Below are 21,644 nucleotides of genomic sequence, written 5' to 3' on the forward strand. Positions count from 1 at the left end.
TCAAAAGTTTCTGGTGACATCGCATCATTAGAGAACAAAGTTTCTGACGATATTTCGAAAGTTTCTTCTGATGTAGCCAAAGTTTCTGGTGATGTAGCCAAAGTTTCCGGCGACATCGCTTCGTTGGAAGACAAAGTTTCTAACGAGATTTCTTCGCTGGAAAGCAAAGTTTCTGCTAACATCTCTTCGGAAATCTCTAAAGTCACTTCTGAGATGTCTGCCCTGGACGATAGAATATCTTCGTTAAAAAACCAAGTTGCTGCCGATATGTTGGCCTTCGAAGAAAAGATATGGAAAGAGATGGAAAAGAAGCTGGAGGAAACAGGGACGGCAGAGAGAGGAAACAATCCAATTACAGTAGAGACAAAAGAAGACGAGACGAAATGTAAGTTGGAAATACGGCCGAAATTTGAAGGAAGTGGAGATTCTGTCCATGTGAAAGTCCCAACTTTCGACGGAAAATCGTCATGGAATAACTACATGAAACAGTTCGAATCAGCTGCAAGAGCGAATGGATGGTCTGAAAAAGGAAAGGCTGTAAACCTGACTATCGCTCTTCGAGGAGATGCCTTAGATGTGCTTCAGACCATAGCCGTAGAAGAGACGGATGATTTCGAACAACTTAAAAAGAGGATAAATATGCGATATGGCCACGAACATTTGGAGCATGTATATCAGTCGCAGCTTAAAAATCGTAGACAGAAGAAAGAGGAGGTTCTTCAAGAATCTGAGGTAGATATTGCCAGATTAGTACGATATGCTTATCCAACAGCTCCCGAAGACATGATGGAAAAATTGGCCGTTCAAACGTTTATTGATGGTCTTCGTGATCATGAAATAGAGAAGAACACTACGATTAGCTCGTCACAAGACGCTGGTTGATGTCTTATCCGCCGCCCTCGAATACGAGTCAGCTACGCAGGCCTCTGGCGGGTACAGTAAAGTTAGGACTGTAAAAGAGGAAGAAGATGAAGATAAACTTGACCAGCTCGTCAATATGATGAGAAGTATTACATGCAAGAAAACGAAGACTATAAAATCGAGAAACTCACCATCAGGAAAACTAGAACGGGTCGGCCTTAGGGGGGCAGCTTCGACCCAGAACTTTTCCAAAGACCCTCTCATACTAATAGCTTCTTTGAAATGTCGTGAAGATAGTGTATATGTAGATGGAGAAATAAATGGTAAAAAACATGCGTTGTTGCAGGACAGTCTCTGAATCAGATTGAGAAAAGGAAATTAAGGGAATTTCTTCGGCAGTATCGTGATATTTTCGTACCGAAAGGAGGAAAGCCGGGAAGAACTACCGTTGTTAAGCATAAAATTGATACTGGTAATGCTAAGCCAATTCGTCAAACAGCTCGACGATTACCATAGACGAAAAGAGAGGAAGCTGAAACGATTGTTCAGGAAATGAAGAAAGACGGGGTGATAGAACCTTCTACGAGCCCATGGGTCTCTCCGGCGGTCCTCGTTAAGAAGAAAGACGGAACAACGAGGTTCTGTGTGGATTACCGTTTGCTGAACAACGTTACCAAGAAAGATAGTTATCCTTTGCCTCGGATCGATGACACATTGGACACATTGGCTGGTAGTAAATTGTTTTCTACTTTGGATTTGAAGTCTGGATACTGGCAGGTAGAAATGGACCCAGTAGATAAAGAAAAGTCAGCCTTCACCACAGGATCTGGATTGTGGCAATTCAACGTTATGCCATTTGGACTCTGTAATGCTCCTGCGAAATTTGAGAGGCTTATGGAAAATGTGTTGAGAGGGTTATCTTGGAAAACATGCCTGGTTTATTTAGATGACATAATTGTCTTGGGGGAGACATTCGAAGAACATCTGAAGAATTTAGAAAACGTTTTTAATTAAAGTTGCTGCCCAATTGATGCTAAACCCCAAGAAGTGCCAGCTATTTCAAGGTAAAGTCAATTATCTGGGTCATATAGTCAGTAAAGAAGGAGTGGCTGTGGATAAGGGAAAAATCGATTCCATTAATCATGTGAATCATGATGTGAATCAATGCATCAAGCAAAAATTGCTGCACAATATGCATAATATAAAGTGTCACTAAATCCATGTAACTCAATTATTTTAGGATTGTTACTCAGAAGGCACCGTGGAATTCTCAAATCATTTAAGTGACATAATCTAGACTGAAACTGTTTCCACTTATCACTTAAATTAGAGGGGACTTATGAATCAAGTTTTAACGACCAAAGAGATTGAATCATAATTTTACCTATGCAACAACTAGCTAAACCTAAGGGATCATAAATTTTTGCGATTGTAGAAAGCATTGTTCGCTTCGTTATTTTTGATGAAAGATCAGGGTTTTCTACATCAAAACTAAAAATATCTAACTGACTAGACCATTGCATACCAAGAGTTTTTAATACACTCGTGACCTCCTAAATTAAGTACTTTTAAGGGATTGGAATTATCTTTGAAATGATCTAACACCAATTGGCTGTTTGAAGACCATTTCCTTAAATCAAAATTAGCTAACTTCAATATTTTAATCACTTCATCACATCTTACGATAGCTTCAGCCTCACTTTCATATTCAGTAATCAGATCGTCAACATTTAGAATAATTCCACTTGCTTCCGGAAAATTGATTTTATTATCGAATGACAATTGATGGATACACCTAATGGCAAGGTATGGCACACTGACCGTGCCATATGTTACGGTTTTTAAATTCTAAGTTGAAATTGGCTGAGAGGGACTATTCCTCCAGACAATTGTTTGCATTCTTCTGCCATCAGGTTCAACAAGTATAATCCTATACATTTTGCTGATGTCAAAAACAACAACTGCATGTTGTTTAAATCTAATCAAAACACCCAAAATATTATTTTGAATTAGTGGTCCTGAATATTGGATATCATTCAAGGACTTCCCATTACTCGATGGGACAGAACCATTAAAAACAACCCGAAGTTTGGTTGTCATGCTTTCATTTCTGATAACACTATGATGTGGTAAAAAATAATTAGGTTCTGTGGCGTTTTTCGCATCAGAATTATAATCAATAGACATGTGACCTAAATATTAATATTCTTTCATGAAATTTGAATAAAAAGTTTTAAGTTTGGGACTCTTCTTAAATCTATACTCTAAATATAATAATCTTTTGATAGCTAATTGCTTAGAATCACCTAAGCCAGAAGGATCTTCCTTCCAGGGAACTTTTACTATAAACTGACCAGTGTCTGATCGAGAAAATGAATCTTTAAAATGATTTTCAACACAAGCATCATCCTTTGAATAAGAAATATGACACTTTGGTTCTTCGACAGACTAAAAATTTTCTAATTGTAAATCATCATATTATATCTTTGTGAAAATGATATCTAATATGATTTTTTTTTTGGTATGGAACTTAACCAACAATATAACCAAAAACAGTATTTTGAAGGGAAGGTAAATTTTTTAAGATCTATGCGACCATCTAACATATCCCAAAACAAACTAGCATCAAGTAACATCTATTTTACTGCTTTTATATTAAATGAATCATTTGCTAAGGTTGTATTAACGGATATTAAGAAATTTGAAATATTAAATGTATTTGTATTTTTATATAAATATAAGTTGGCAAATGCTCAGTAATTTGTTGCATCACTATGCAACGTAAATTAAACCTGAAATTGTTTAATCTAGAACCAATTTTTAATTGACATTAAGATGAAACAAAATTATTGATGTTAAGCTGTTTGTTCGGGCTGTTAGGCCGTTGTCTTCTGAGATTAGTTCTCGACGTTTCGCCAACACTAGGGGTTGGCATCTTCTGGAGATGTTACTGCTTCGCTTGTATGCTGAAACTGACGCCGCGTTGTACTACGGAGGCCATATTTATATTTTCTATTCGGCTCCCCTCCACTGGTTTCGACGTGAGGGGACGTGTCATCGTTCGTAGCTTTTGTTTTTTCGTGTTTTGGTATCCATGTTTTGTTAATTTTTAGTCCTTCTTCTATCCGATTAAAATTATTTGAATGCTTATATATTTCCAACGCTTCCCGATATAACCGTGGGTAGTACTGTGATGTTTTATCCATCATCTGCGTTTCTTCAAAGAGTATCCGATGTTCTCCGCTTCCCAAAGTGTGTTCAGCAACGGCAGATTTGTCGGTATGTCCTAAACGACAATGACTTTTATGTTCGTTTATCCTTGTGTTTGTGTGTCTTTCCGTGGTTCCCACATACCATTCCACATGTGCATGGTATTCGGTATGCTCCGGCCGTTTCTAATGGGTCGCGTTTGTCCTTCCCCGATCTTAAACAGTCCTTGATTTACTTTATAGGCTTGAAAATGATCTTTACATTGGCTTTTTTAAGTATTCGCCCAATTCTGTCTGTTAGCCCCGATATATAGGACAAGAACGCTTTGCCTATACATGCTGTTTCTTCGTCTTTTTTTCTAGAAACGTTGTTGATCGCTTTATGTATTTCTCTTCTGGTATAACCATTAGAGGTGAGCGCTTTTTTAATATGTAGAAGTTCACGTTGCAGATGCTGTGGTTCACAAATTCTCTTCGCCCTCTCAGCCAGAGTTTTGATGATACCTTGTTTTTGGCCTGGATGATGATTTGAGTTCCTGTTTAAGTATCTATCAGTGTGTATAGGTTTTCGATACACTTTATGTCCTAAGTAACCTTCCTTTTCGATTTACTAATACATCTAGGAACACTAGTTGTTGATCTTTCTCTGTTTCCATCTTAGACCATAAAAACTAATAGACACGCCGTAATGCTATTCTCTCGTCTCGAAGAGTGAAGCCAACATAAAACGATTCACACAGCTGTGGGTGACGTCAGTTTGCGGCAGAAACGGTAGAGATTAGAAGTGTTTATACGCGTTGTAAACTTTTTAAAGTGTTCCAATTTAATTTTTTTCCAACATTAATATTTTAATATGGTGTTATCTTGCAGTGCATTTAATTGTACGCAGCGACAAAAAAAAGGGACAGATATATCATTTCATGGGTAAGTAAATTCACAAATTAAACTTGAAACACATACCAGAAATTTAGCACCTATTATTTTACTTTTTCCATTAACATTAAACATTTCCATTAAACATTAATTTTAGGTATGTTGGGGTTTTTTTTACTAATCTTTTACTACTACTTTTTAATCGCTGGGTTATCAGGTGTTCAAAAAAGTAATCTAATAAAAATGTGCTTAAAAATAATGCATGAAGCTGATGTCACAATTACCAGTTTAACGTTTGATGGTGCAGCATCAAATATTAGCATGGTTAAACAACTTCGAGTTGATTTATCGATTAATTCCAATACAGTATATTTTCTACATCCAGCAACAAATCAACCAATATATGTAATATTTGACCCTCCACATATGTTGAAACTTATTCGCAATTCTTTAGGTTATTACAATTTTTTTTTTGACGGGAATAATACAGCGATTAAATGGGAATATTTGCAAAAATTAGTAGACATTCGAGAAAAGGAAGGCCTTCATCTTGCAACTAGGATAACGCGAAGGCATTTAAATTGGTATAAGGAAAAAATGAAAGTGAAGTTAGCTGCCCAAACGTTCAGGGAAAAAGTTGCTAAGGCAATACATTATTTGAGAAATAAAAGCTCAAAAGAATTTGTACATAGCGAAGCTACTCAAAATTTCATTGAACATATTAATGATGTTTTTGATATTTTAAATAGTCGAAATTTATTGGCAAAACACCTAAAATCTAGTTTACAGCAACATAAAACGGCGTCCTCATTGAGTCGAAGTTGTCGATCGACTGTGTTTATCGACACTCTCGACTGAGTGTGTACGCGGCAATCGACTTTGTCGATCGACAAAAGATGTCGATCGACGTGTCGACTGGTTTTCCGTGCTCTGTCGGTAAAATCAAAGGGTAGTCGAGTCGAATCGGAAGTGTGTACGTGCATTCGACGTTCGACCTTATATAAAAATACAGTAAAAATAATTCAGCGTGCGGTGTAGTCTGCCTCATTTAAAGTCTCGTGTTTTGTACTTGTTGGCAAAATGGAATGGGAAAAAGAAAAAGTGATTGCATTTATTGAAGCTTATAAATTAAAAACAAATCTATGGAACACTAGAAGCAAATATTATAAAGATCGAAACAATATTAAATATATTGTGATCGAAAGCAAATATTATAAAAGATTTGATGGAAATTGCCAGTGAATTTAACATAGAAAAGCAAGTGGTAGAACAAAAAATAAAAAATCTTCAAAGCCAGTTAGCAAGAGAAATAAAAAAAAACAAAGGATGGCAATAAATCTGGCAGTGGCACGGATGATGTGTACAAAAGTAAATGGTTTGCTTATGAAAGTTTAAGATTTTTACGTGACAAAAATAAGACCAGAGAGACGTTGGATTCAGAGGTATGTATAAATTAATTATATTTTACACCTACAATGTCTTATTTATTAGGCTACATAATATTAATACACATTTTATCACTTTAAGTATTGCCAAGGCACTTCTCCTTCTGGTGTCATAAAATAGTCTTTTAACACGTTTCTCACATGTAGAGCACTCGGTGCACTTTTTCTGGGTATTTTTGCTAAGTTTACTAATACAGGTTGATTACAAACTTCACTTCTCCAAGCTCCTGGAATCAAGTCTGTGGTGTCAGAACAGTCAGCATCGTATGTTCCAGGAGGATTGTAAATATTCCTGGATGCGCTTTTTCTAAGAAAATTGTGCAGATAACATGCTGTTAAGATTATTTTAGAAGCAGTAGTCGGTTCTAATAGCATTGGTTTGCGAAAAACTCTAAATACGCTAGATATTATGCCAAAAACATTTTCAGATAATCTCCGGGCACTGCTAACGCGATAATTAAATACTCTTTCACTAGAACCTTTAGGGTGAAGCCCTGCATAAGGTTTCATTATGTTTGTAGACAGAGGAAATGCATCATCTGCCACAAAAATGAATGGGCTTTTTACATCACTCTTTGGAAGCAGGTTTTCCGCAGACAAATGCATTGTATTCTCTTCAAGAAATTTATTGAATACAGTGCTACTAAACAATAAAACAATACTGAAGAATCCTTTGTAATTAAAAAATTCACTGCCGCTATTTATTGGGGCTTGCAATGCTACGTGTTTTCCGTCCATAGCTCCGACACAGTTTGGAAAGTTCCAACGATTGTAATAGTCCTCTGCAATAGCTTTCCATTCTGCCTCAGTTTTAGGCATCTGAAATAAAAAGACCTATTTATTTTTATTATTTAACCTATTTAATTTCTAATTAATCTAATATATATACTCTTGATTACAGGTTTCAACTGAAGTAGATACTTTGGAAGATAAAGGAGATGTGAATGACATCACTGAAAATGATGAGAATAGTCACGATTTTATTGCCACAAATGATTCAACAGAAAACCATCTAGCAGAATGTAATAATGCAAATGCTGGAAATGCCGAAAAAGTTGAACGCACAAAGAGAAACACAAGTCCGAAAAAACAGTTCAAGTCACCAAATCTTGACCATGTGCATTCCAAGAAAAGGAAAGGTGATGACCCAATGGTTAATGATGCATACAGGATGATGACACAGGTGTTTTTGGACAGAAATAAAAAGGATGTCTTTAGCGTATTTGGAGAAGAAGTTGCTGTTACATTACGAAATTTGCCTACCGCTTATGCTCAAGCTACAGTGCAACACATGATAAGCACGATTTTGTTTGAAGGAAAATTGGGCAATTACAACTATCCAGTATCACAACAGCCACCTCCGCAATATTTTCCTCAGCATCAGCTCCAGCAGTATCCTGTTGGTTCAATAACGACTTTAATACCGCAACCATCCCCAGAGCATTCTTCATGTTCTTCTTTTACTAACCCCTCAACTCCGGCAGAATCAGGTACTGAAGATGACGAAGCCATAGATAATTTAATTCAACAACTACGACGTTTGATACGTACATTTATTTGAAAACTTAGTTTTATTTCCGAATTAGTTCACTACATTTTACTACTTTGGTACGTTTTTGTAAGTTTCGTTTTAGTGAATAAAATTCGATAATGTAATTATAATATACCTCTTTCAGTATGAATGTAGTTTTAGTAAAACTCTACTTACCTTTATGTAATCTTGTAATGTGTCAATAAGGGCATCGCAGACTTCCGGAATAATTTGAGAAATTGCTTGTTTTGAAATTTTGAAGAGATACATCAGTGAGTGATACGAATCACCACTACATAAAAATCGTAATGTCACAGCGAGACGCTCCTTTGTTGGAATGGCATGTCTACAATTTGTGTCTTGCTTACAAATTTTTGGCCCGATTTTTTGCAACAAATATTCAAATTCACTTTCCGACATTCGAAAAAAATTTCTGAAACCTCCGTTACATCTGTATTCAAGGTTCAATAGATCGATATCATCCTTTTTCAAATCTTCCATCAGGTTACTACCGCTATACCGATTTCTACTTTGAAGGCTTGGTCGAACCCAAAATCTTCTTTTACGCGATGATTTACGTTTTTTAGTTGTGATAATAATAAATGCGGCACAAACAATAATGGCGTCATCTTCGTCACACATTTTCGTTTCGACTGTCGACAAATATTCTGCCTACCTGGTGTGGACATCGAAGCTTTTTCGATTTGTCGGTCGACAGTGGCGATAGACAGAGTCGATCGACAATGTCAACTCAATGAGGACGCCGCTTAATAAACAAGCGATTTTTCAAAAAACTGAAGAATCTATAAAGTATCTTAGTTTACTTAAGTGTTCCAAAAATGGTGAACCCCTATATCTAAGCCAAAGAAGGACGGGTTTTATTGGTATGATCATTAGTTTAAAGTCACGAATGGGAATTTGGAAAAATTACGTGGAGGATATGGATGGAGGTCTGAAGTATCTTTCGGCCTATAAACTTTCTCAAGATCACTTAGAAGTTTTCTTTAGTTCTATTAGGAGTCATGGAGGTTACAACAACAACCCAACGGCAAAACAATTTAAAGCTGCATATAAAAGACTCTTAATGCACACAAGTGTTACAGGACGAGTTTCTTAATGTATAACAAAGAAACAATATTAGTATTGTTTATAATTACATTTGGGTGTCTCAAGCAGTAGCTACAATTTGTCTCATTTGTTGTTGTCTGTACAAATTATGTAAGTGATACAATAATTTTACTAATTTAAAATTGTATTGTCTGTTTTTTTTTATTATATTTGTTTTTGTTTTATACTTTTTATACTTTTTGTACCTTTTGACTGATTTTTTTTTAGCTTTGTCCATAAAATTGTTCAATAATTTTCAGTGACAATAAAGCATATTTCTAATTCTAATTCTAAAAAGGATCTACCCACGCTAATTGTATAGAACAGACACCTTCCATAATATTAGCAATGAGCACAACAAATACTGTGAAAATGAAAACTGTTGATCATCAACTCATTGACAACTTTATAACTGATGAAAATAATAGGGAAACAATAACTAGTAACCAGGATTAGGATTATACTGTAAATAATTTAAGTTTTTCAAGAACATTGTCATCTTATGTTTGTGATGTTGTTGACTATATCGCTGTGTTTGTCGTTAAGAAAGTTAAGAAAACATTAGATTGTGACATATGTTTGTGTGCAATTGAATGTGATAATTTACAATCTCCATTCATAAAACACAAAAATTATAGCATATGAAAAAAATTTTTAATTCAACCTTCTAAAGACGTCATTCATATTTGCAAAATTGCTGAAAGCGAAATTAAATTTATGTACAATTCAAAAAATTAAACGATTCCAAAATAATGACAAAATTGATCTTAAATGTCATGAGTAACGTGCATGGTTCTGTGTATAACGCATACAAAGAACATATGTTTGATCCTGATTTTGAAACAGACCATTTGTTTAATCTAATAAAGATAATTTGTTTCCATTATTGCAACATTAGATTGTACCACGAAGGTGAAAAACTAAATAATGTAATACGAGTTAGAAGTAAGTCAACAAAAGCTATTTTGTTTTGTGGTCAATAAATTAATAGATTTCCTACATATTTTTTTACCTAACCTGAAACTTCCACCCAACAGAAAACTACTCTCCTTTAAATTTATTTTTGAATATCAAACAAGAAGAGATATACCAACGATATATATAATAATATATGTAGGTATGTACTTTTAAATAAAACATTTATTTTTACAATTTAAGGCAAAAATATTTATTAATTACTTTACTAAATAATTTATCTTCCATATTTTTTACAAAATATTGAAGTTATATTAAAATTAATCTAAAATTGGGTAAGTTTACTAGTGCTTTGCTAAGAATCCAAGCGGGCTCTTGCCGCATTGTGACGTCACTTTCGCGGAAGGTGTTTGCTTCAACGGTTCGGTACAAGGCGTATCTATCAGTTTTTATGGTCTAAGGTTTCCATCGTAAATTGAATATTTAGATGTAGTGAAAATACACAGAGACGATGTACCTCTACGCCCTATTGTGAGCTACATAGGGTCTCCGTTTTACAGCCTTGCTAAATATCTGTCCGATCATTTACAACCACACATAGGAAAAAACGATGCCTTGGTAAAAGACTCCGCCCATTTCATCGAGAAGATCAAAGGAATAACTTTACAGGAACCTGACATTCTTGTTAGCTTTGATGTTGTTTCCCTATTTACAAAAGTTCCACTAGAAGACGTTCTGAATTTAATAGAGGGACTAGTTTCCAAGGATATGGTGGAATTATACCGTATTTGCCTCACTACCACCTACTTTTCATGGGAACACCAGATTTATGAACAGGTAGATGGAGTAGCAATGGGAAGCCCACTAAGCCCGGTCGTAGCCAACCTTTTCATGAAGCATCTAGTGAAGAGGGTAATGGGAGTCAGCATACAAGCCAAGGGTATGGTTTAGATACGTCGATGACACTTTTGTGATTTGGGGTCACGGAGTAGAAAAACTTTCTTACGAACACGATTTCCTGTCTTATATAAACACACTACATCCAAATATTCAATTTACGATGGAAACAGAGAAAGATCAACAACTAGCGTTCCTAGATGTATGTTTTAAGGAATTCGTCACAACTGTAAATCAAATGATTTTGTTTGCAAAAATTACAACGTCTTTTTCTACTTGTGTTAGTTAGCAGAGATCTAGAGCGTTTATCTTTATACTCAGGTTTATAATCAGGTTTTTCCCAATGCTAGATGCATTGTTTAACTCTATCGTTTCCAAAAATCTGCACGATTCTTCAAAAATTCAAGAAACTCATCTAAATGTGGCAAAGATTTATCCACTTCTCTTTTTTGTCATTCACGAGAACTGAATTTATCTAATTTACTACTTACCAAGTAAATCACAATTGCATCCCAATGTTCAGTTGGTAATTGAAGTGTTTTCATAGCAAATTAATGCTTTTTAAAGATGTCTATCAGACTTCTAAAACCTAATGCAGATTTTTTAGTTAAATTCTCAATCTCAAAAAGAGCTTTTATATGATTGTTCACTAACATCCGAGAGTTGTCAAATCTGTTTCACAGAGTCTGCCATGCAGAATTGTAATTCTGTGCAGAAAAATCTAGACTTTGTATGATTTATAATCCCCTGCCTATAGTAATGTTTTTTTCTAAATCTAATATTTTTAGCTTTCAGACTTGTTTAAGAAAGTTTAAAAAGTAGCTGAAAAAATGTTTAAAAAAATCTTAATCCTCAAGGACAGATGTAGGTTGTTGATCTTTTAAATAAAAAATAATGTCTTTCTCATAGGACTGATTGCCTATATTACGAGATTAGTAAAGGTAAAAAAATGAAAAAAAAAATTAAAAAAGTTAATATATCTTTTATTTTTAAGACTACAAAAACTAGATTCATTCTTATAACCAAAAAATGTAGGTACATTCTATAAATGTTTGAAATAATAAAAATATAAAATTTAAACATTTTCGTGAAAATCACTAAAACAACGTCTTGCAGTTGTAAAACATAAGAAAATTGAACATTTTTTGCAAAATATTGTTGTTTTCATGGAGCAGCCATCTTTTCTGCATCTGTTTTGTTTAGGGGCATAATCTGGCATGTGTATTGCTTTTTGTTGCCTTCGTATAACTGATGGAGTAATAGGCGTTCTTCTGTGTTTATATTTAGGCATTAATTGAACTATATCTTCTTCAACGCTATCGCAATCGTTGTCCATATCATTTTGTTCAATTAGTTTCCCTCCCAATTTTATTTTATAGTGTCTCAATTGCCAAATATTTTTACTGCCTCCTTTATTTCTTTCACGTTGCCTATATTGAAGCCAAGCGTGGCAAATAACCCGTATTGACCATTTTTTGGTACGACTACGCGACAGACAAACGGCAAGCATACGATCTACTAAATACACTTCAGCCATATTTTTATTATACTCCTTAATTACTTCTGGCCGGCAAACTTGTCCATAGGATTTATTTTTTTTGACCACCGCTTACAATAATCTATATTCCACGAGGAAAAAATAGTAGATAACATTATTACTGGTTTGTTGTCCATCCACCGTGTGATGACCATTTTGCCATCATCTCTGTTTTTGATTTCATAAGTACCCTTTAAAGATTTTGAAAAAAGTTTTTCTGGTTGAATGAAACAATCTTTAGGGATCCGGTTCTTCATAATGGTTCCAGTTCCATAAAGTCCACGAGACAATAATTAGGTACAAAGCTTTTTGATAGTAAAATATCGGTCAAAGTATATTTTATGCCCTGGTACCAGTGATCTTACTAGATACAATACAGCTGACTCTCCTAATCCAAAACCGTCACTAGATAATTGTGGAAATGTTGAATCCCCTTGATATATAATTATATCACATACAATTCCTTGTGGAGTGGCCAGAACAAAAGCGTTTAACCCTACAGGATTTGGTTTATTGGGACAATACTGACGAAATGGACATCTACCGGAGAATGGAATAATCATTTCGTCGATACTTAACGATTCAGTGGGTTCTTGAACGTGACAACCTTCACATATACTATCAAATAAAGGCCTTATTTTCCAAATCTTATCGCGTCTTTGGAATCAAAATTAAATCAAAATCTTATCGGAATCAAAAACTACTTTTAATGAAGTTCTGATGGCATGATGGTATAAAAGCGTTGACGGCTCATTGCTCTTGCAACAATAGGGATTCTCCATTTCTCCGCCCAATACATGTCTATTTGTGAATACTGCAAAGTTGGCATTACCATCGTAATGCCGATAAAAACTTCGATTTCGCGTAAAGATAACCCCAAAGTTTTTCCTTTATTTAAAATAGCGTTTCTATTAGTGGAATTCACTATTTCCAAAAGAATAGTATCATCAATAAATTGATAAAAAAATGCATCCCACTCCCAGGAGCCTACATCATTTAGTAAATATGCAAGCTGTACCAATGATGATACATCCGGAGTAAATGTGCCACACCATTTATCAGTTAAAACGTCATTTTTATTAACTCTAGATTGCATGCTTGTCGTTTGTCTACCTTTTCCTTTTTCTTGCAATACGGCCACGGCCTCGCTCTCGTTCATGTCCCCGCCCTCGTCTTAAGGAATGTGTTCCTCGTCCAGAAGAATGAGGTTAAGTTATCTTAAAGACTTATCCGAAATAGCTGACAAAGATACACATCTAGAAAACATCGCTGGAATCACTTTCTTCTACATTAGACGAAATAGATCTAGATATATCTTCAGAATTTGTTCCTGCTTCATCAGAACTGGATGTATCGTTTTTATTTTCTAAATCTAGATCATTGTCATAGTCATCACTTGAAAAGTCATCATCCGATGCATCTGAATCATTGAGCAACTCTAATAATCCCTCCTCTGATATTGCTAAAAATAAAAACTGTAACCAACAAATGTCATATACAAAGTACATAAAAAAATGTTAACGTAGTGTTTGCCACCGTATGCCTACATAAAGGATATAAACATTTTAACTGTTATTACTCATTATTTATTTTTTTGAAAAACTATACTGCTTACATTAATTTGCAATCTTTTAAGAACACAGTGAATAAAAAATGTGCTGCAAATTATTTATGAATAAATAAATATTTGAATATAGTACTTACCCTTTTTTTCCAAACAGGTTCACTACGACTGCTTTGTGCTATTGTCGCAAAACAAATGAAATTATGCACGTGCTGTCGGTTTCGTATTTTCAAAATATTCCAATAGAGTGCCATACAGGGATATAAACTTAATACATTATTTTTAGGAGGCGCTACGAGAATTCAAATGTTATGTTCTACCAATAGTACATTTGCGGTCGGAGGTTAATGCGTCATCTTTTAAACTCGCACGCAAGTAATGATATTTTTGAATATCTGTCAAAGTTTTGTTATTATAAATCAACGCCTCAAAAGTATTTTTAAATTCAATACACTTCAAATAATCGGCATTAAAAACAGGCAACTGTATGGGAGGCAATTTGACACCTTCGAATCCGCTATATTCATTATTTATATCCAAACTTTTCGACTCTGAACTTGATGAATCAGAACGTTTTCGTTTTAAAATCGTTTTTGCTCTAGACAAATTCTTTGAAAATATATCATCTAATCTTTGTCTAACTGCATACTGTTGTGGACTACCTTCATCCTGACATTTTAATTCAATTAACATTTGAATCTCATCAAATTCCTTAAATAAATTTTCGGTCTTTTCCGTACATATTTGTAATTCAACAAATTTTTTTAATCGTTGTTATTCGTTTGCGACTCAAAATATATAGTGAATCAAATTATTTAATTTTATGAAATCAAAATCAACGTAACAACACTCCGCACCGAATAAATGACAAATCTTGGTGTTTCACTCAAATTAAATAAATCAGTTAATAATAATCAATATACATTCAGGTTCATGCAATATCGAAATCATATAACCTCACACAAATTCCAATACTCCACAGCAAATTAAACATATAGTAAATAAGTAACTCTGTATTTATAAATTGTTTTTACCAATCAAAATACTCCAAATATATATATATATATATATATATATATATATATATATATATATATATATATATATATATATATATATATATATATATATTGCTGTGGTATTCAAAATTGAAGGGTAAAAATATTAAATGTACGATGAAATCAATATTTCAGAGATTATAGAAAATAAAAAAATACTCCGAGCTGCCTGGAATTAACCAAAGGTAATCTTAGTCATAAATAATCTTTTGTATAAATATAACAATGAATAGAAGTTAACGATGGTTTTTCCCCATAAGCCATAAAGTGTTCCGTAAGCCGGATATGCGCCATGAAAAGGACAATAAAAATAGTTATTAAATAAATGATTGTTCGGAATATGTAAATACCCAGTAGAAATTAAGTGTCATTGTAGAAATAATATGAATTAGGAAAGTTTGTAGGTATTTCTTATTTTATGTGGGAGTGGTATGCAAATTTCTGATTGGTCGAGAATTTGGAAAGTGGTGATGGGTGTGTATAATGAGAGGTTGGATGAATGGATAGAGGAGATGAGAGGGTCAGTTAGTTTCAGTTTCTTAAAGCGAATGGTTGGTTTTCGAGGTGGTATCCAAGGGTAGTAAGTGATAAAGAATAAGTTGTGAGTTGGTGAAGTAATTGTGTCCGACGGTAGCTGATCTGGTACAAATTTGTAAGTAAACTTTTCCTACTTGTATTCTACGTATCGCTGTTTATTTCGGGACGAGATATTAAGTTTGGCGAGAGGAAAAGAGGCTGGCATCATTGGAAAGGTACGTGCATTCGAAGGAGAGCATTGAAGACACTAAATATATATAATATCTTGTTTAATATTGCCAATTGCATAGGAGGCTGCTGAGAACTGATAGTTCATTTTGCATAGAACAAGGAATTGGACAACTCAAGGAGTTGAGGAAGCGTTTCAACGGGAGAAACATTCATAATATATTAAATTTAAGAATTTTGGGTTAAAAAATATTATATCATATTAGTAACGTGTGAATAAGTTGTCGATAGTCGAAGGAGATAAATTTGTTCTGAGAGGGGACACGGAGCTGTGGAGAGAATTGGATAATTCATACAAATTTTTCTTGGTACAATCGTTATATCAAAATTGCATTAGGAAGGATACTGAATATTATTTTATTTGTTTATGTAGAATAATAAGCTGTATTTTAGATTGTAATTATTGTATTATATTATCCATGCATTATTGAAGGTTCACGTACGTAGAACGAATTTTGTTTGATAAACATTGTATGCTAATAATTTTTGGAGGTATTTTAATCAGTTTATTTTATTACATTATTTTCATATCATATTATGTTGTTTTATTCCGTTATTCTTTGGACCTAACCTATCAGCTGTAAAGTATAGATATTGAAGCACGAGTAAAACCTGAGATAACAAAAAGTTTTATATATAATTTTTGTAAAGTTTTAAAATTAAAATTCTTGATATCACATTAATATATATATATATATATATATATATATATATATATATATATATATATATATATATATATATATGAAAATTACTGAGTTCTCGGGAAGAACCGCGTTGAGAATTTAAAACTCGACGTTTCGGCACCCATTTTGGAGCCATTATCAAGAGGGATACGGTTCGGTTCGAGTTCGGGGTCTCAATCTGCCTACTCCCCTCACTCGAGACGTACCAGTATCGTGTTCTATATTGCAAGAACTGTCTCTCGGCACTGAGGTCTCAATCTGCCTACTCCCCAGTGTCGAGTGACAGCCGGTCTTACCCTGTGTGGCTGCTTTTATACTCGCTGTATGCGCGGGAACGGTATGCGCTGACGTGGTCTGAACTGACGTGGCCTGAGCGGTGTGGGCGGGAGGTCGCTGAAGAAGGGGTCGCCATGTTGCCGGCAATCGTTTCGCGTCATCGCGCGTGTTCAAGCTGTGAGGCCGTTTTTCGATTTCGATAGCTTCACGAATGATTCTCGCTTTTAATGAGCGGATGGGAGCGATGGTTTTTGCTTTTTCGAAATCTATTTTGTGGCCTGTCTGAATATGATGTTGGGCTAGGGCTGAAGTGGTATCGGAATGTTTGACTGATAGAGAATGTTCGTAAATACGGTTATGGATTCGTCGGTTTGTCTGTCCTACGTATGTACGTGGGCAACTGGAACAAGCTATCTCGTAGACACCATGGTCTTCATTGGGGATTTGGTCTTTTACGGATCTAACGAGATTGGACAATTTGGAGTGAGTGGTGAAGATGGTTTTGATATTAAGAGGGATAAGAGTTCTACTGATCTTGTCAGTGACACCTTTAATAAAAGGTAGAAAGATTTTGGGTTGATCCGGCGGCAAGGTTTCTTTTTTGGATGGAATGGGGTTTAGAAGTTTTTGAATGCTTCTATTGATTTGGGTTTTGTAGTAGCCGTTTTGTAGGAGTGTTTGTCTTATTGAATTGATTTCGGATGACCTGTGATTGTTGTCGCTAAGTCTTATGGAACGGGAAATAAGAGTGTTGATGACTGAATTAAGTTGGGCGGGGTGATGATGTGACTGGGCATTGAGATAGCGGTTTGTATGAGTGGGTTTCCGGTACACGGAATAGGAAAAACTGTGAGGTGGATTTTTCTGAATAAGAACATCAAGGAATGGCAAAGACGCTTCAGACTCAACTTCCATCGTGAATTGAATGCTGGGATGTATTCCATTCAGGTGGGAGAGGAAGAGATCTAATGTGTCTTTACCATGGGGCCAAATGACAAAGGTGTCATCAACGTACCGTAACCAGCAGGTGGGTTTGAGATTTGACGAGGACAAGGCTACTGTTTCGAAATGTTCCATGTATATATCTGCTATTACGGGAGAGAGGGGCGATCCCATTGGGGCACCTTTGATTTGACGATAGAAACGATTTTGGAACGTGAAATATGTATTAGACATGCAGTGTTTTATAAGAGATAATGTGTCTTGGGGAATTTGATGTTTAGAGTCCAAGATGGAAATGGTTTCATCGATGGGAATGTTGGTGAATAAAGAGACAATGTCAAAACTGACTAGTATGTCTGAGGGCGAAATAGAAAAGTTTTTCAGAAGATCAATGAAATGAAAAGAGTTTTTGACAAAGGACGAGGCGTTTTCGGCTAATGGTTGTAAGGATGAAGCGAGATGTTTTGCCAATTTCTGAGTGGGACAGTTGTATGCACTGACGATGGGTCTTAGGGGAACATTGGGCTTATGGATTTTTGGAAGGCCGTATATCTTTGGAATTCGGGATGATTTTTCTCTGGGTATAAGAGATTTTTTGAGGTCTGGAGATAGAGTAGACTTATTTATAATGGATTTGGTCGTTTTTTCTAGATATGTGGTTGGATCATTTGGGACATGTTTGTATTCTGTGGAATTCAGAAGTTCGGACATTTTATCGAAATAGTTAGAAGAGTTGAGAATGACGGTGGCATTACCTTTGTCGGCCGGAAGGATGACGATGTCAGGGTTGTTGTAAAGTTCTTTGAGGGCACGTCTTTCTGAAAGACTGATATTTGAAGGTGGCGGTTTGGAAGTACGGAGAATTCTGGCGACATCTTGTCTGGCAACTTCGGCTGTGAGGCCGTTCACAGCTTGAACACGCGCGATGACGCGAAACGATTGCCGGCAACATGGCGACCCCTTCTTCAGCGACCTCCCGCCCACACCGCTCAGGCCACGTCAGTTCAGACCACGTCAGCGCATACCGTTCCCGCGCATACAGCGAGTATAAAAGCAGCCACACAGGGTAAGACCGGCTGTCACTCGACACTGGGGAGTAGGCAGATTGAGACCTCAGTGCCGAGAGACAGTTCTTGCAATATAGAACACGATACTGGTACGTCTCGAGTGAGGGGAGTAGGCAGATTGAGACCCCGAACTCGAACCGAACCGTATCCCTCTTGATAATGGCTCCAAAATGGGTGCCGAAACGTCGAGTTTTAAATTCTCAACGCGGTTCTTCCCGAGAACTCAGTAATTTTCATTCATCTGACCGCGGAAACTTATCCGAACATTTTATTCGCCTCTACGGGGAGGAATTTTTCATTCTTACCAAATCTTTTTCTAATCTTCTAACACGCAAATACCGTCTTCTCTGTGATCTTGCTTTTCTTAAATCATGTCGTGACCATCAAGTCATTCCAAAATCTTTACAAGTTAAACATCACACCAAATCTTCATCAATTTCCAAAATTCTTAGAGCCACTGGTTTTTCGCTTCTTAGAAATTCAATTCATTCCACCCGACGCAACTTAGATACAACAAATTCCCAACTTCTTAAAACCTACAATGACATCCACTCTTTCAATATCCATCCATTATTATGGGACACTTTCGATCGTCTTTCTCACCAAAAAGCCCAACACATTTCTGACAACAAAACCCAAACCCAGAAACGCAAACTGGACCAACTTATCTCTCAGCAAAATCCACCGCCCGTTTCAAATCAACAACCTTCTACTGTTGTCCATAATTTCTCAGATATTCACATATCCGATTCAGCTACCAAAGCCCTGTCAAAAGGCTTCAATTTCTCTGTCACTCCTCTTTCCATTCCAACTGAGAAAATTATTTGTCAAACTGAAGAAGCTATTTCCCATCTTCCTTCCGACCAAGCCGAAGTTGCCAGACAAGATGTCGCCAGAATTCTCCGTACTTCCAAACCGCCACCTTCAAATATCAGTCTTTCAGAAAGACGTGCCCTCAAAGAACTTTACAACAACCCTGACATCGTCATCCTTCCGGCCGACAAAGGTAATGCCACCGTCATTCTCAACTCTTCTAACTATTTCGATAAAATGTCCGAACTTCTGAATTCCACAGAATACAAACATGTCCCAAATGATCCAACCACATATCTAGAAAAAACGACCAAATCCATTATAAATAAGTCTACTCTATCTCCAGACCTCAAAAAATCTCTTATACCCAGAGAAAAATCATCCCGAATTCCAAAGATATACGGCCTTCCAAAAATCCATAAGCCCAATGTTCCCCTAAGACCCATCGTCAGTGCATACAACTGTCCCACTCAGAAATTGGCAAAACATCTCGCTTCATCCTTACAACCATTAGCCGAAAACGCCTCGTCCTTTGTCAAAAACTCTTTTCATTTCATTGATCTTCTGAAAAACTTTTCTATTTCGCCCTCAGACATACTAGTCAGTTTTGACATTGTCTCTTTATTCACCAACATTCCCATCGATGAAACCATTTCCATCTTGGACTCTAAACATCAAATTCCCCAAGACACATTATCTCTTATAAAACACTGCATGTCTAATACATATTTCACGTTCCAAAATCGTTTCTATCGTCAAATCAAAGGTGCCCCAATGGGATCGCCCCTCTCTCCCGTAATAGCAGATATATACATGGAACATTTCGAAACAGTAGCCTTGTCCTCGTCAAATCTCAAACCCACCTGCTGGTTACGGTACGTTGATGACACCTTTGTCATTTGGCCCCATGGTAAAGACACATTAGATCTCTTCCTCTCCCACCTGAATGGAATACATCCCAGCATTCAATTCACGATGGAAGTTGAGTCTGAAGCGTCTTTGCCATTCCTTGATGTTCTTATTCAGAAAAATCCACCTCACAGTTTTTCCTATTCCGTGTACCGGAAACCCACTCATACAAACCGCTATCTCAATGCCCAGTCACATCATCACCCCGCCCAACTTAATTCAGTCATCAACACTCTTATTTCCCGTTCCATAAGACTTAGCGACAACAATCACAGGTCATCCGAAATCAATTCAATAAGACAAACACTCCTACAAAACGGCTACTACAAAACCCAAATCAATAGAAGCATTCAAAAACTTCTAAACCCCATTCCATCCAAAAAAGAAACCTTGCCGCCGGATCAACCCAAAATCTTTCTACCTTTTATTAAAGGTGTCACTGACAAGATCAGTAGAACTCTTATCCCTCTTAATATCAAAACCATCTTCACCACTCACTCCAAATTGTCCAATCTCGTTAGATCCGTAAAAGACCAAATCCCCAATGAAGACCATGGTGTCTACGAGATAGCTTGTTCCAGTTGCCCACGTACATACGTAGGACAGACAAACCGACGAATCCATAACCGTATTTACGAACATTCTCTATCAGTCAAACATTCCGATACCACTTCAGCCCTAGCCCAACATCATATTCAGACAGGCCACAAAATAGATTTCGAAAAAGCAAAAACCATCGCTCCCATCCGCTCATTAAAAGCGAGAATCATTCGTGAAGCTATCGAAATCGAAAAACGGCCTCACAGCTTGAACACGCGCGATGACGCGAAACGATTGCCGGCAACATGGCGACCCCTTCTTCAGCGACCTCCCGCCCACACCGCTCAGGCCACGTCAGTTCAGACCACGTCAGCGCATACCGTTCCCGCGCATACAGCGAGTATAAAAGCAGCCACACAGGGTAAGACCGGCTGTCACTCGACACTGGGGAGTAGGCAGATTGAGACCTCAGTGCCGAGAGACAGTTCTTGCAATATAGAACACGATACTGGTACGTCTCGAGTGAGGGGAGTAGGCAGATTGAGACCCCGAACTCGAACCGAACCGTATCCCTCTTGATAATGGCTCCAAAATGGGTGCCGAAACGTCGAGTTTTAAATTCTCAACGCGGTTCTTCCCGAGAACTCAG

General features: G+C 36.4%; 1 protein-coding gene across 3 annotated transcripts in view; it reads right to left on the minus strand.

The window, feature by feature from the left end:
* The window catches only part of LOC140443500 (WD repeat-containing protein 3), a 730,789-nt gene that overhangs the window by 140,680 nt on the left and 568,465 nt on the right, over positions 1–21,644 (minus strand). Inside the window, exon 10 of one of the 3 annotated variants that reach the window (XM_072534811.1) lies at positions 6,422–7,207. The exons of the other annotated variants lie outside the window; for them this stretch is intronic. Within the exon in view, the coding sequence (XP_072390912.1) occupies positions 6,461–7,207 (747 nt within the window). The 3' untranslated portion in view covers positions 6,422–6,460. Of the gene's footprint in view, positions 1–6,421; positions 7,208–21,644 lie in introns of those variants that run through there. 3 annotated transcript variants of the gene reach the window in all.

This window comes from Diabrotica undecimpunctata, chromosome 6 (assembly GCF_040954645.1).
Source record: "Diabrotica undecimpunctata isolate CICGRU chromosome 6, icDiaUnde3, whole genome shotgun sequence".
Lineage (NCBI taxonomy): Eukaryota > Metazoa > Arthropoda > Insecta > Coleoptera > Chrysomelidae > Diabrotica > Diabrotica undecimpunctata.